Raw genomic sequence first — 10,540 nt, forward strand, 5'->3', positions numbered from 1 at the left:
AACTTGGATATCAATGTGTGGTAGTGGAGTGTCAAGAATTCTGGAATTCATGTGGTTAAATCACTTCACCTCCAGAACTGTTTCCTTCTCTGTAGAATGAGAATTTTGAATTGACCACTATTGTCTTTTCCAACCCTAAATCCTAGCCTACAACTATTCCAAACTTACTCCTAATTATTGACATGTACCCTTCACTAGTCTTAGGGTAATTTAATTCCCACATACATCTTACAAATTTCCAACTCCAAGTCTTTGCTTAGTATCATTCTCCTCTTACCTGGCATGCCTGCCCCCTCTCCCTTCCTTGTACAGTACTCCACTATTCTCCATTCTTCAAATCCCAGTTCAAGTCTAACCCCCTCCATAAAGCCTTCCTTGATTACCTTAGTCTTCTCTGATCTTTCTCCCCTCTAAACTTATAGTTTTAGTCTGTCCTACATGGCACATTGCTTAGAAAGCCAGCCTCAAAGTCAGGAGGACATGGATATAAGTCCTGTCTCCAACAAATGTTGACTATACAACCATGCACAAGTCATTTCTCAGTGCTCTGGGCAAATCCTTAAAACACTGAGTTGTAGATAAGGTGCCAACCTGCACTGGTAGAAGTGTTTTCACCTGAAGGTTCCCTGTGCCAATGAAATCATAAGTACCCTCCATATGCCTATTCTATCTTGTTATTTTCTATCGTATTATTTGTGTTAGTATTCTATGTACCTATCTAGAACTAGGCTCCTGAGGGAAAAGATCATCATTTTTGCTTGCTTTATTGATGCCTTTTTAAAACTTCACATTCATTTCCAAATACATCTTTTCCATTCTCACTTCCTTCCCCATGAAAGTTTTTTGTGCAAAAAGATTAGAAGAGGAAAAAAAAATGCAGTTCAGTAAAACTAAGCAATACATCAGCCAGCAGAGCCAACATTCCATACCCATAGTGTCTCACCACCTCACAATCACACAACATTCAACTTCATCTTATTGGTCTTTCCATTTTCCATTGCTGTGGTCATTGTTTACATTGTTTTCAGTTCATTCTTCATGCAGCTGTTCATTCAGAGGCAGCTAGGTGGCGCAGTGGGTAGAGACTTCCTAACTCTGTGACTAAGCGAGTCACTTAACCCGTCTACCTTAGTTTCCTTATCAGTAAAAATGGATAGACTAACACCTATCTCTCAGGGTTGTGGTGAGGATAAAATGAAATATTTGTAAGGTATATTACAAACTTTAAAGTGCTATATAAATGTTGCCATTTCTTTTTGAAGTATTTATGTGCTATGATTTTGTTTAGCTATTCCCCTCTGATTGGAGGGCTGTAGGTAGAGCAATACAATCCTCCCAAAGTTTTCTTTCTAGAAGGTAGGATTTGGACTTTCAGCTCCTTCCACTTATCCATTTGTAGCTCTGCTTGGTTTCAACTACACAGGAAAAACCAGAACAAGATGCCCCAAGCAGACTGTAAGCTCCTTGAGGGCAGAGACTGCATTTTTCTTACTTATATCCCCAGCACTTAGCACAGTGCCTGGGCACATAGGTGGCACTTAATGCTTACTGAAATGAACTGACACTTTACTTCACCCCCACCCCCGTCTTTGCTATATCACCCCCCAAAAAAATAGTAATAATAAATACTGCTATAAATATTTTGGCACATATGGGATCTTTTCTGTTTTGGGGTGGTTTTTCTTAATCTCTTTGGGATATATGCCTAGTAGTGGAATCTCTCTAGGTCAAAGTATATGGATATCTTAGGCACCTTTTAAGCATAATTTCAAATTGCTTACCAGAATGGCTTACCTAATTCACAGCTCCCAGTGTATGTGTGCCTGTCTTCTCACAGTTCCTCCAGCGTTGACCTATTCCCTTTACCCTCTTCTGCCATCTTTGCAAATTTTCTGGGTGAGATCAAGGATCAGAGATGTTTTAATTTGCATTTCTTATTGGTAATGTGGAGCACTCTTAATTATTAAGTTCTCTAATTTCAATAGTTTCCAATTCACTTGAAACCTGCTCATATACTTTGACCATTTATCTTCTACGGGGGCCTGGCTTTTGGTCTCATATCTATTTCTGTTAATTTCCTATTTATTTTGGACATTAGACCCTTGAGATATTTGTGGAGGACAAAAATCTCAATAATTTTCTTTCTTATCCTTGATTCAATAAAATCATTTCAATTTCATGTAATTTATTTTATTTTCTGTAGAAGGCTTTCTCCTCTAAGGTTACCTTCCATCTACTCTGTACATAATTTACTTTGTAGGGTACCTACTCATGTACATGTTGTCTCTTCCATTAGAATGTAAGCTCCCCAATTAATTGAAAGCAAAGTAGATGCCTATCATGAGGAATAGCTACACAAACTGCAGTAAATAAATGTACTGGAATACTACCAAGAAATGATAACTATGAATGTGAAGCATAGAAATACTTATGCAATCTGATGCAGAGGAAAGAAAACAATACACACAAATGACCAAAACCACGTAAACAGAACAACCACAAAGCAATGAAAAGGAATGCTGCGAAATTACAAAGAACAAGCTCAGTTCCAAAGAAGCCATATGAGGAGACACCTTCACCCTGCTTCTTTGTAGAAGTGGAAGGTCCATTGAGAGTGGCGCTTGTACTTTCAGACTCTTTCAACGTATTGATCAGCTTTAATGATTTTTTATTTTTCTTCTAAAAAGACTTATTTATATGGGATGGATCTCTGGGATGGGGGAGAAGAATCTTCACAGAAATTCTGGTTTTGTAAAAAAATAAATTTTTAAACATAAGCTCCCTGAGGGCAAGGATTGTTTGCCTTTTCTTTGTATCCCCCATGCTTGTCACAATACCCAGCACATAATAAACACTTAATACTTCTTCACTGTTTGGTCTCTTCTCTCCCTTTTTTTCCTGCTGAGCATAGCAGTTACTCCCATTTATTTTCTACCTTTTTTAATGAAGTGCTTTTTATAATTCAGTCAAATATCCATTTGGAACTTGTGTGCAGTGTAAGACACTGGTTAAAACCTTTCATTTTTTGGCAAATTGCTTTCAGCTTTGCTAGTTCTTATCAAATAGGGAATCCCTCACTGTTGTATTCCCCCATGTCCAGAATGTGCTCCCTCTGCATGTGTCCTGGTTTCCTTCAAGATTCAGCTCAAATCCCCCCTTCCACGAGAGGCCTTTCCCCTCTCTACCCTCCCTCTGAGATTCTCTCTCCCTCACACAGTGTCTTGTATATATAGCTGTCTGAATCTTGACTCCGCCACAGACTAGGTGCTCCCTGAGTGCAGGGACCATATTCATGCTCTTCTTCGTATCCCCAGTGTTCAGCACAGGGCCTAGCATATAGTGAGTGCTTCATACATACTTACTAATTATGTTGAGTTCAACTGTCATTGATTCTTGCATACTGAGTCTGTTCCAATGATCTACTTTCCCAATTTTTAAACAGTACTAAGTAATTCTGATGATTACTACTTAATAATTGACCTTTTACACTTCAGTGTCCTCCGTGGCGTACACTGGAGTGCTAACGCCCATAACATGCACTCAGTATCAGATTAATTTTGCCCAAATTGGATGCGTGCATGGTACTGAATTTCCCAGGTTAAACTGCCCTTTCAATTTTGCCCTGGCAGCAAAGAGTTAACCAAACAACTAGGAGCCAACATTTCATTTTCTTTTTCTTTCCAAAATTGTGTTGTAGATAACAGGAATGGCTTTCAGGGTCAGCCTCTCCCCCAAGCCTGAAGATTCCTCACCATAAGACTACCAGCCTGTTTTTATCAAGATACTCACCAACAGAAAGTCTTACGAGAGAAAGCCAGAAACTTTGCATCCTAGAGAAAGTGATTAGTTCTATGTTTTGATTTTTCCTTTAGACTGCAAGTTCCCTGAGGGGAAAGATTATCTTTTCTACATTCTTATTAATTTCTTTCCATATTTAGCTTGGCACTAGTACTTTTATGGCATTATTACAGTAATTGTTTATTGAAGAAAATAAATTCACTCCTCTTCACTTAAAGCTCTAACAAGAAAAGTTTCATGCAGATGAAATTTAAGATGGATTTTTGAAAGGATGAGAGATATTTTCATTTGTTCCTGAATAATTTCATTACAGGATAACAAGGGAAATCACTGTAAGTTCAAAATAGCATTCTGTTTGCTTGTAAGTGTGTGGGAAATTGATGAGGAGGTTCAAGAAGTAAATTTATAAACATATTTCTTGGACTAAAGTTTCGTGGTCAAAAGTTACATCCTTAGCACAGTAAAACAGCTAAATCTAGGGTGGAATGCTTTCTTTTTTAGGAGCTGGGAGTTTGTGTGTATGCTTCAAACAAGTTTGTCCCTTTCTCTCTGCCTGGACTGCTTCCAAGGACACTGTCTAAATTCAATCTTTGACTGACTGGTATTCTTCAAACCCCTTTTCGTGAGACAGGAATTATAGTTAAAGCCTCCAGCCTCAATCAACCATGAGCTCAGCTCCCTGGCTATTACTTTATAAAGCATGTCAGCCTGGTCTTCCACAAAGAAGGCAGATAGCTAGGGCAACAAATACAGTAAGCATCATTTGAGGAGAGTGATAAATCTGTCATGGGAACACAATGAATCCATACGAACAATTAATTGACAGATTACGAACTGATCAAAAGACAAAGAGCAAAATTTATTCTATCTACAAATTAACACTGAAATCCAACCAAGCATGGCAAAAAAAATCCATTTAAAAACAGTATGAGCCTATATATGAGGATTTAATCAGACTATTGATAGTTTCAGATTGAACCTGTTTTATAGTTAAGCAATAATTACAACATAAAAGTTCACAGCTTGCCAGGTTATGGGCTTTAATGAAAACCCCTAAAGAGGGGTGAATATACAAAAGTCAAGTGTAAATACTTAAAAGTTAGGAAATATTTCCCTAGTTCAACCACGAAAAAGAAATTCAACACTGATCTACTGTGTATGGTTATTGAGAGATCAGGTATTGATGGTATGCAAAAGTATAATTCAGTGGTGAAAAAACAGATTTTTCAGCTTCTCTTCAGTGAACTCCAAAGGCTGGTCATACAGGGTTATGCTGCTTTTCCTCCAATATAGTTCTGATGTGAAGTTCTTGTTTCAGGTTTCTGACTTCCCTAAATGCTAAAAAGACAGATCAGCAATACCAGATGTATGTCACAGATATTGACATTTTTACCCACATTAACGAGGTAGAGGTTTATAAAAGAGCTGCCTTAAATACAGACAACACATCAAAGCTTCGATATTTGAGGTCAAACCCCACTAAAATAAATATCATTCATTACATTCCAACCCCAGTTGCTGACCCATATCTTTCAAGCAATATTCAAAACAATAATACTCCAATACATTCTTTGGCACTTATTGTAACAGGATTTGACCTGTGGTTTAAAAGTGAAACCAGTGATTGGGGGAAAAAAGTGAAGTATAGGTGGAGAAGAGGTCTAGATCTTCTTTGATTTCTCTGACAGTGGACTGACCCAAGCTCAGTATGAGATACTTACAGTCGCTCCTTCTCCTCTTTGTCGTAAAATAATGCCTTCTGCCAATAAAGCCTTTCCTGTTTCCACAAAGAGCTTATCTTCATCTGTTTCTCCTTTTTTTTGTAGTTCAATATACTTCTCCACAAATCTGAAAGTCCAAGCAGTCCCCTCTCAGATACGCACCTTTACAGTTTTTCTGTGCCAGGAAATTATACTTTCTTTGCTCAGCTACTAAAGAACACCAAGCATATTTGTTAAACATTCCAATATTAAACATCCCAACCTCTTCTTCCCTTAAGGGAAACTCATACAAATAAGCTCATCACACTGCCAAACGACTTATTATTAAATGTGAACTGGTACACATACAAGTCTCTTACCTTTGGCAGGAAGATTTAAAGTTTGGGTTGAAAAGATCAAAAGTTCTCGGACCAGATCCATAAATTGAATAGTATTTCCTAGAGAATAAAAATAAGCGTTATATCTCTAATTAGAAATCAATGTCAATGTCAATGACTGATATATGAGGAAAAATAATCATTCAACCTTTGAGAAGCATATAACAACACAAAACAGCCCACATGTTGCTGTCAGTTCCTACAGACAGCAAAAGAAACATTTCAAGTTATGCTGGCAGTTTGCATCTCTTGGTGTTCAGCTACATGACAAAGCATTTTGAAAATATAAAGGCACTACATAATTGCAAGGTATTATGATGTTAATATTATTAACAATGACATTCAGTAAAAATCAGGAGCTAAAAGGGACAATCTGCAATACTCCCCTAAAATGTCACCTGCTCCTTTGTCTTCCACAAAATCAACAGGCAAAAATCCCTTAATGTATAATGAACCATAGAGACTCTTAATTAAAACTGCTTCCCTCCAGTGTCTAGCAGTGTTTGGCACACAACAGCTGGTTAACAGGTACGTGTTTTATATTATTGTATTAAAAAATTAAGTGCAATGGAACCCAGTAGAATGCTGAAGAGCCAACTATTTAAAACCCCAAATAATAAAACCAAATTTCTCTAGTTCCTTCCTATGATTTTCTCAAAGTAGGGATGGAACATCCCTGTTCTTCTGACTTACAGAAATGAAGACGGATGAGATTTTATGTATATAGGCCTTATCAGTAAAAGAAATATGACATATAAAATTAAAGTACAATGGTTAGTCATTGTCTCCTAGATCAAAGAAACAAGGAGTATGAGTGAGGTGTCCTGCAATGGTTTCACTGAAGCAAGACCTTAGGTCACAGTGCTTCTGAGAAAAGGAGCTATATGGTTCCCAGGAATTTTCCAAAACAATAAGTTTTGAAGGGAGAAAGTTTTTTTCACTAAGCTGCCAATTAAACACTCCTATCTACTAAGCTGTGATTAAGAGGAGTGAATGTGGTTACAATAAATGTCTCATATCACTACTACAGAAGTTATTTCAGGCAGTTGCTGACAGCTCCCCAGTTGGCTAGCAGACTTCAAGAAAATTTGGTCCTGGTCCTCTAAATTTACATCCCAGTTGCCATGTGTCTACTCAATGGCCATATGGCCCTTTTTGGAAGGATGGAATGAAAGGTTCTGAGCATGTCTTGGCACTTTAGTTAGAATTGTTGTGTTATGGGAGGTAGAGCTCATTTAATTATCAGCTGCTTGATTCTAGCTCCTCATTTCTAGGCCTTCTGTCTTTCTTATAGAGAAAGAAACTGATTTCCTAGTCTGAGATTGGATCAGCAAATTTTTATCTCAATTCTCTTCTCTTTTGAGCTCCAGTTCCTATCTACTATTACTTGAATGGTTTCATTAAGTAGTAACTCAGTGGTTCTCTCCTGGGCTTTGCCATCTCCTTTCCCTGGGTGAGCAGTGTAATCACTCACGCTCTGATCCGATCTTCCTGGTACAGGATCTCAGGTACCAGATCCTTGGCTTTGCCATAGCGCTGGCGGGTCCTCCGGAACACAGGTTCCTTCAGTGGTGGAAAGGCCTCATACACATCATACCACACGGGCTTCTCCTTCATCACCCCAGCCCGCATCAGGTTCCGAGTCCTTAAGGGAAAAGAATGAACCAGCTTGCCCAAAAGTGGGTTTTGCAAAAGACCCCAGGGGCTACTTTTTGTCACAAGCAATAGCCACACACCCCAGCCCCAAGAGCTGAGGAGCCATGGGCTTATCTAAGATCCATGGGTCAGGGAACTAATCCCTCTACCTCTCTATGTGGTAAGAAGTACAACAAACATCTCCCAAGATCATAGGATTTCAAAAGGAACTTTAGAAATCAATCAACAACCATTTATTAAGCATTTAGTGTGTGTCAAGACTGTGCTAAATGCTGGGATACAAAGAAAAGAAAAAACAGCTCCTGCCCTCAAGAGTTCACCTAGGAATCACAGACCTGGAAGGGCTCTCAGGGATCATCTAGCCTAAGGGTTCTTAACTTAGAGTCTTTGGAGAGATCTTAAAGGGTCTGTGAAGTTGGACGGGAAAAAAATGTCTTTATGTTCACCAACCTGTAACTGAAATATAACAATTCCTTTCACTGATTTTTTAAAAAAATTATTTTGAGAGGCAGCTAGGTGGCACAGTGGATAAAGCTCTGGTCTTGAAGTCAGGAGGACCCGACTTCAAATCTGGCCTCAGACACCTGACACTTACTAGCTGTGTGACCCTGGGCAAGTCACTTAACCCCGATTGCCTCAAAAAAATTCTGAGAAAAGATCCACAGGCTTCAAACGAGTCCATGACACACACACAAAAAAGGTTAAGAACTCGATCTAGTGTACACCCACACCCTCTAGAAAAATGTAAACTGAGGTCAAGAGGTGAAGTGACTTGACCAATGTCAAAAAAGTGTTAAGTGACCCAGACAACATTTGGAGCCAAGTCTTCTAATTCTTTCCACGGTATCATAATGCCTCTCAACCACTCGCTCATTTTACAGATGGGGAAACAGAGGCCAAAACAGATGATGTGACTCGCCCAAGGTCATGCGCACGGACTAGCTAGAGACAGAACGGGGACCAGACACCATGGACCCCGGCTCCAAGAGAAAGAGCACTGCCATCCCACGAGGGTGTCCGCCGACTCCGGACCAGGAAGCGCCAGGGGGTGCCCCCCTCCTCTCCATGAGGGTGTTCTGGAAGCCTAGGCATCCCACTCCCCAACCCCGCCCTGGGTCTGGCCCCTGCAGACTGAGCCCCGTGCACTCTCCGCGCACACACCGGGTAAAGACAGTGCCGATGGTCTCCAGCCGGCTTCCTGCCATGATGACCCCCACAATAGACACCCTAGCCAACTCCTGCAGCCCCCACCACGAGTGCAGCACGGCTAACGCGAGGAACCGGAAACGGAAACAGAAGCGGAGGGTCAAGAGGGGCCAGAGGTGTGTGCGCGCCGATCCCAGGGGCGGCTTCGACTCGTCGCTAGGGAGGGGGAGAGGGAGAGAGCGCAGCCGAGCACACAGCGGGGTACGTTGCCAAGCAAAAGCAAAAGATGGCCGAGTCCACCAGAGAAACGGGGGCGGAGGGAGGGCGTTCCCGCGCAGGCAGAAGCACTCGATCCCAGAACCACCAAAGGCTTGGGCCAGGCAGGAGTAATAGAACAGCGCCGAGTGTGACGTGGGGAAAAAAAGGCTTAGAAGGTAGAATGTCGGCGCTGGACTAGAGAACGACCTAAGCCAAGCTCTCTTGTTTTTCACGTAGAGACGAAGCAAAGTCTGCAAGACCTCCTTTCCCAGGCAGCCCATGAAGCATGCTCATTGGGAGAAACTGCTTGGACTCCATTTCCCAAGAGGCCACAGAGTGAGTGGCTAAAGATTCTGATTGGTGAAAAGGCTTCTGGGAGGCGGGAGATTTAAAAAGCCCGGCCTGCGATGATTGGAGAATAACTGAAGCACATTATAGTACATGAATGGAATGGGAAAGATGCTCTCTAAGGAATAAAGAGAAGTATGGGAAGACTTCTATGATGATGCAGTGTTAAGTTTGCAGAACCAGTTTCATAGAATCATCAGGGTAGTCCTGGAAGGGATCTCAGAGGCTATTTAGTCTAACCCTCTCATTTAATAGATGAGGAAATTGAGTTCCAGGCCTTGGTCAAGTGACTTGCCTAAGGTCCCTAGGTAGTAAATGACAGAGGTGTGATATGAGTGTTATCTTCTCTTACACCTGCTACCTTGTGACCCTGGGCAAGTCACCCTCCTAGGGGTCTTGGTTTCCTCCTCTTTAAAAGGGAGGGGGTGGACTAGCTTTGATCCCTTAACCTGGGATCCCACAATACCTAGCCTGCAGACTGAGTGCTATGAAACTGAGTATTGTGTGATTATAATGACCAATGCCTTCTCTTCCTTGCAGAGATAGGAAACTATAAGTGTGCAATACTGTATATTCAATGTCAGACAGGGCTGATTTTGAACTGTCTCTCTCTTAAAAAAAAATCTCTGTAGCAACGGTTAGCTCACTAGGTAGAATCACCTGCTGTAGTATTTCCATTTCAAGGGAACATTAAAGAATTTTCATAGTGGAAGAGTCTAGGCTACATTGATATTTCAAGGTGTAAATTGCTAGGACCAGTGTCCCCATAACCCTGCATTGAGCAAATTGTTTATGTTAGTAACCTATGTAAATGGTGAGCTACATTGAAAGGATTTTTTTTTCGGGATTGTTTTCTTTCTCAATGTTTAAGATGCAATTTGACAGCACTTTACTGTACAAATTCTACTACAGACCAGGCAAATTGATTCAAGTAACCATTATACTACTGTATATCAGTGTCATACAGTTTTTGTCTCTTACTAAAGTATACTTCATAATTGTAGATGTTGAAGTGACATTGTCAGATTGTCATTGTGTATTTCATACTTGTGAATGGAGGTGGGATGGAATTGAAGCCTCACCATAGCTATTTAGTTATTGGATAAATGGTGCTTAGTATTAGAACTTGACCCCCATTGAGGACAGTTGAATTTGGAAGCATCTATTGACTGTACTGTTAATAATACTAAGGACTTTAAGTGCTTCTGTGGATACCTTAGCTGTTAAGTAAGATAT

At 40.5% G+C, this 10,540-nt stretch overlaps 1 protein-coding gene across 1 annotated transcript; it reads right to left on the bottom strand.

The window, feature by feature from the left end:
* Nucleotides 1-4,636: 4,636 nt before the first annotated feature.
* MRPS23 (mitochondrial ribosomal protein S23) lies at nt 4,637-8,995 on the bottom strand. The gene is made up of 5 exons (XM_020991969.2): nt 8,714-8,995; nt 7,371-7,541; nt 5,879-5,956; nt 5,520-5,646; nt 4,637-5,136 (listed from the first exon to the last, which is right to left on the bottom strand). The coding sequence occupies exons 1-5, from the start codon at nt 8,755-8,757 to the stop codon at nt 5,113-5,115; spliced, it is 444 nt and encodes a 147-aa protein (XP_020847628.1). The 5' UTR covers nt 8,758-8,995; the 3' UTR covers nt 4,637-5,112.
* Nucleotides 8,996-10,540: the final 1,545 nt, after the last annotated feature.

Source organism: Phascolarctos cinereus, unplaced genomic scaffold (assembly GCF_003287225.1).
Source record: "Phascolarctos cinereus isolate Bilbo 61053 unplaced genomic scaffold, phaCin_HiC Scaffold_5;HRSCAF=322, whole genome shotgun sequence".
Lineage (NCBI taxonomy): Eukaryota > Metazoa > Chordata > Mammalia > Diprotodontia > Phascolarctidae > Phascolarctos > Phascolarctos cinereus.

Excerpts from the sequence above, each read along its gene's own strand:
- MRPS23 (XM_020991969.2), bottom strand. The coding sequence starts at position 8,757 with ATGGCAGGAAGCCGGCTGGAGACCATCGGCACTGTCTTTACCCG. Across the intron at positions 5,957-7,370 it reads CAGGAAGATCGGATCAGAGC|GAAATACTATTCAATTTATG; the intron begins GTGAGTGATTAC and ends TTTATTCTCTAG. Across the intron at positions 5,647-5,878 it reads TTTAAATCTTCCTGCCAAAG|ATTTGTGGAGAAGTATATTG; the intron begins GTAAGAGACTTG and ends TTGGACTTTCAG.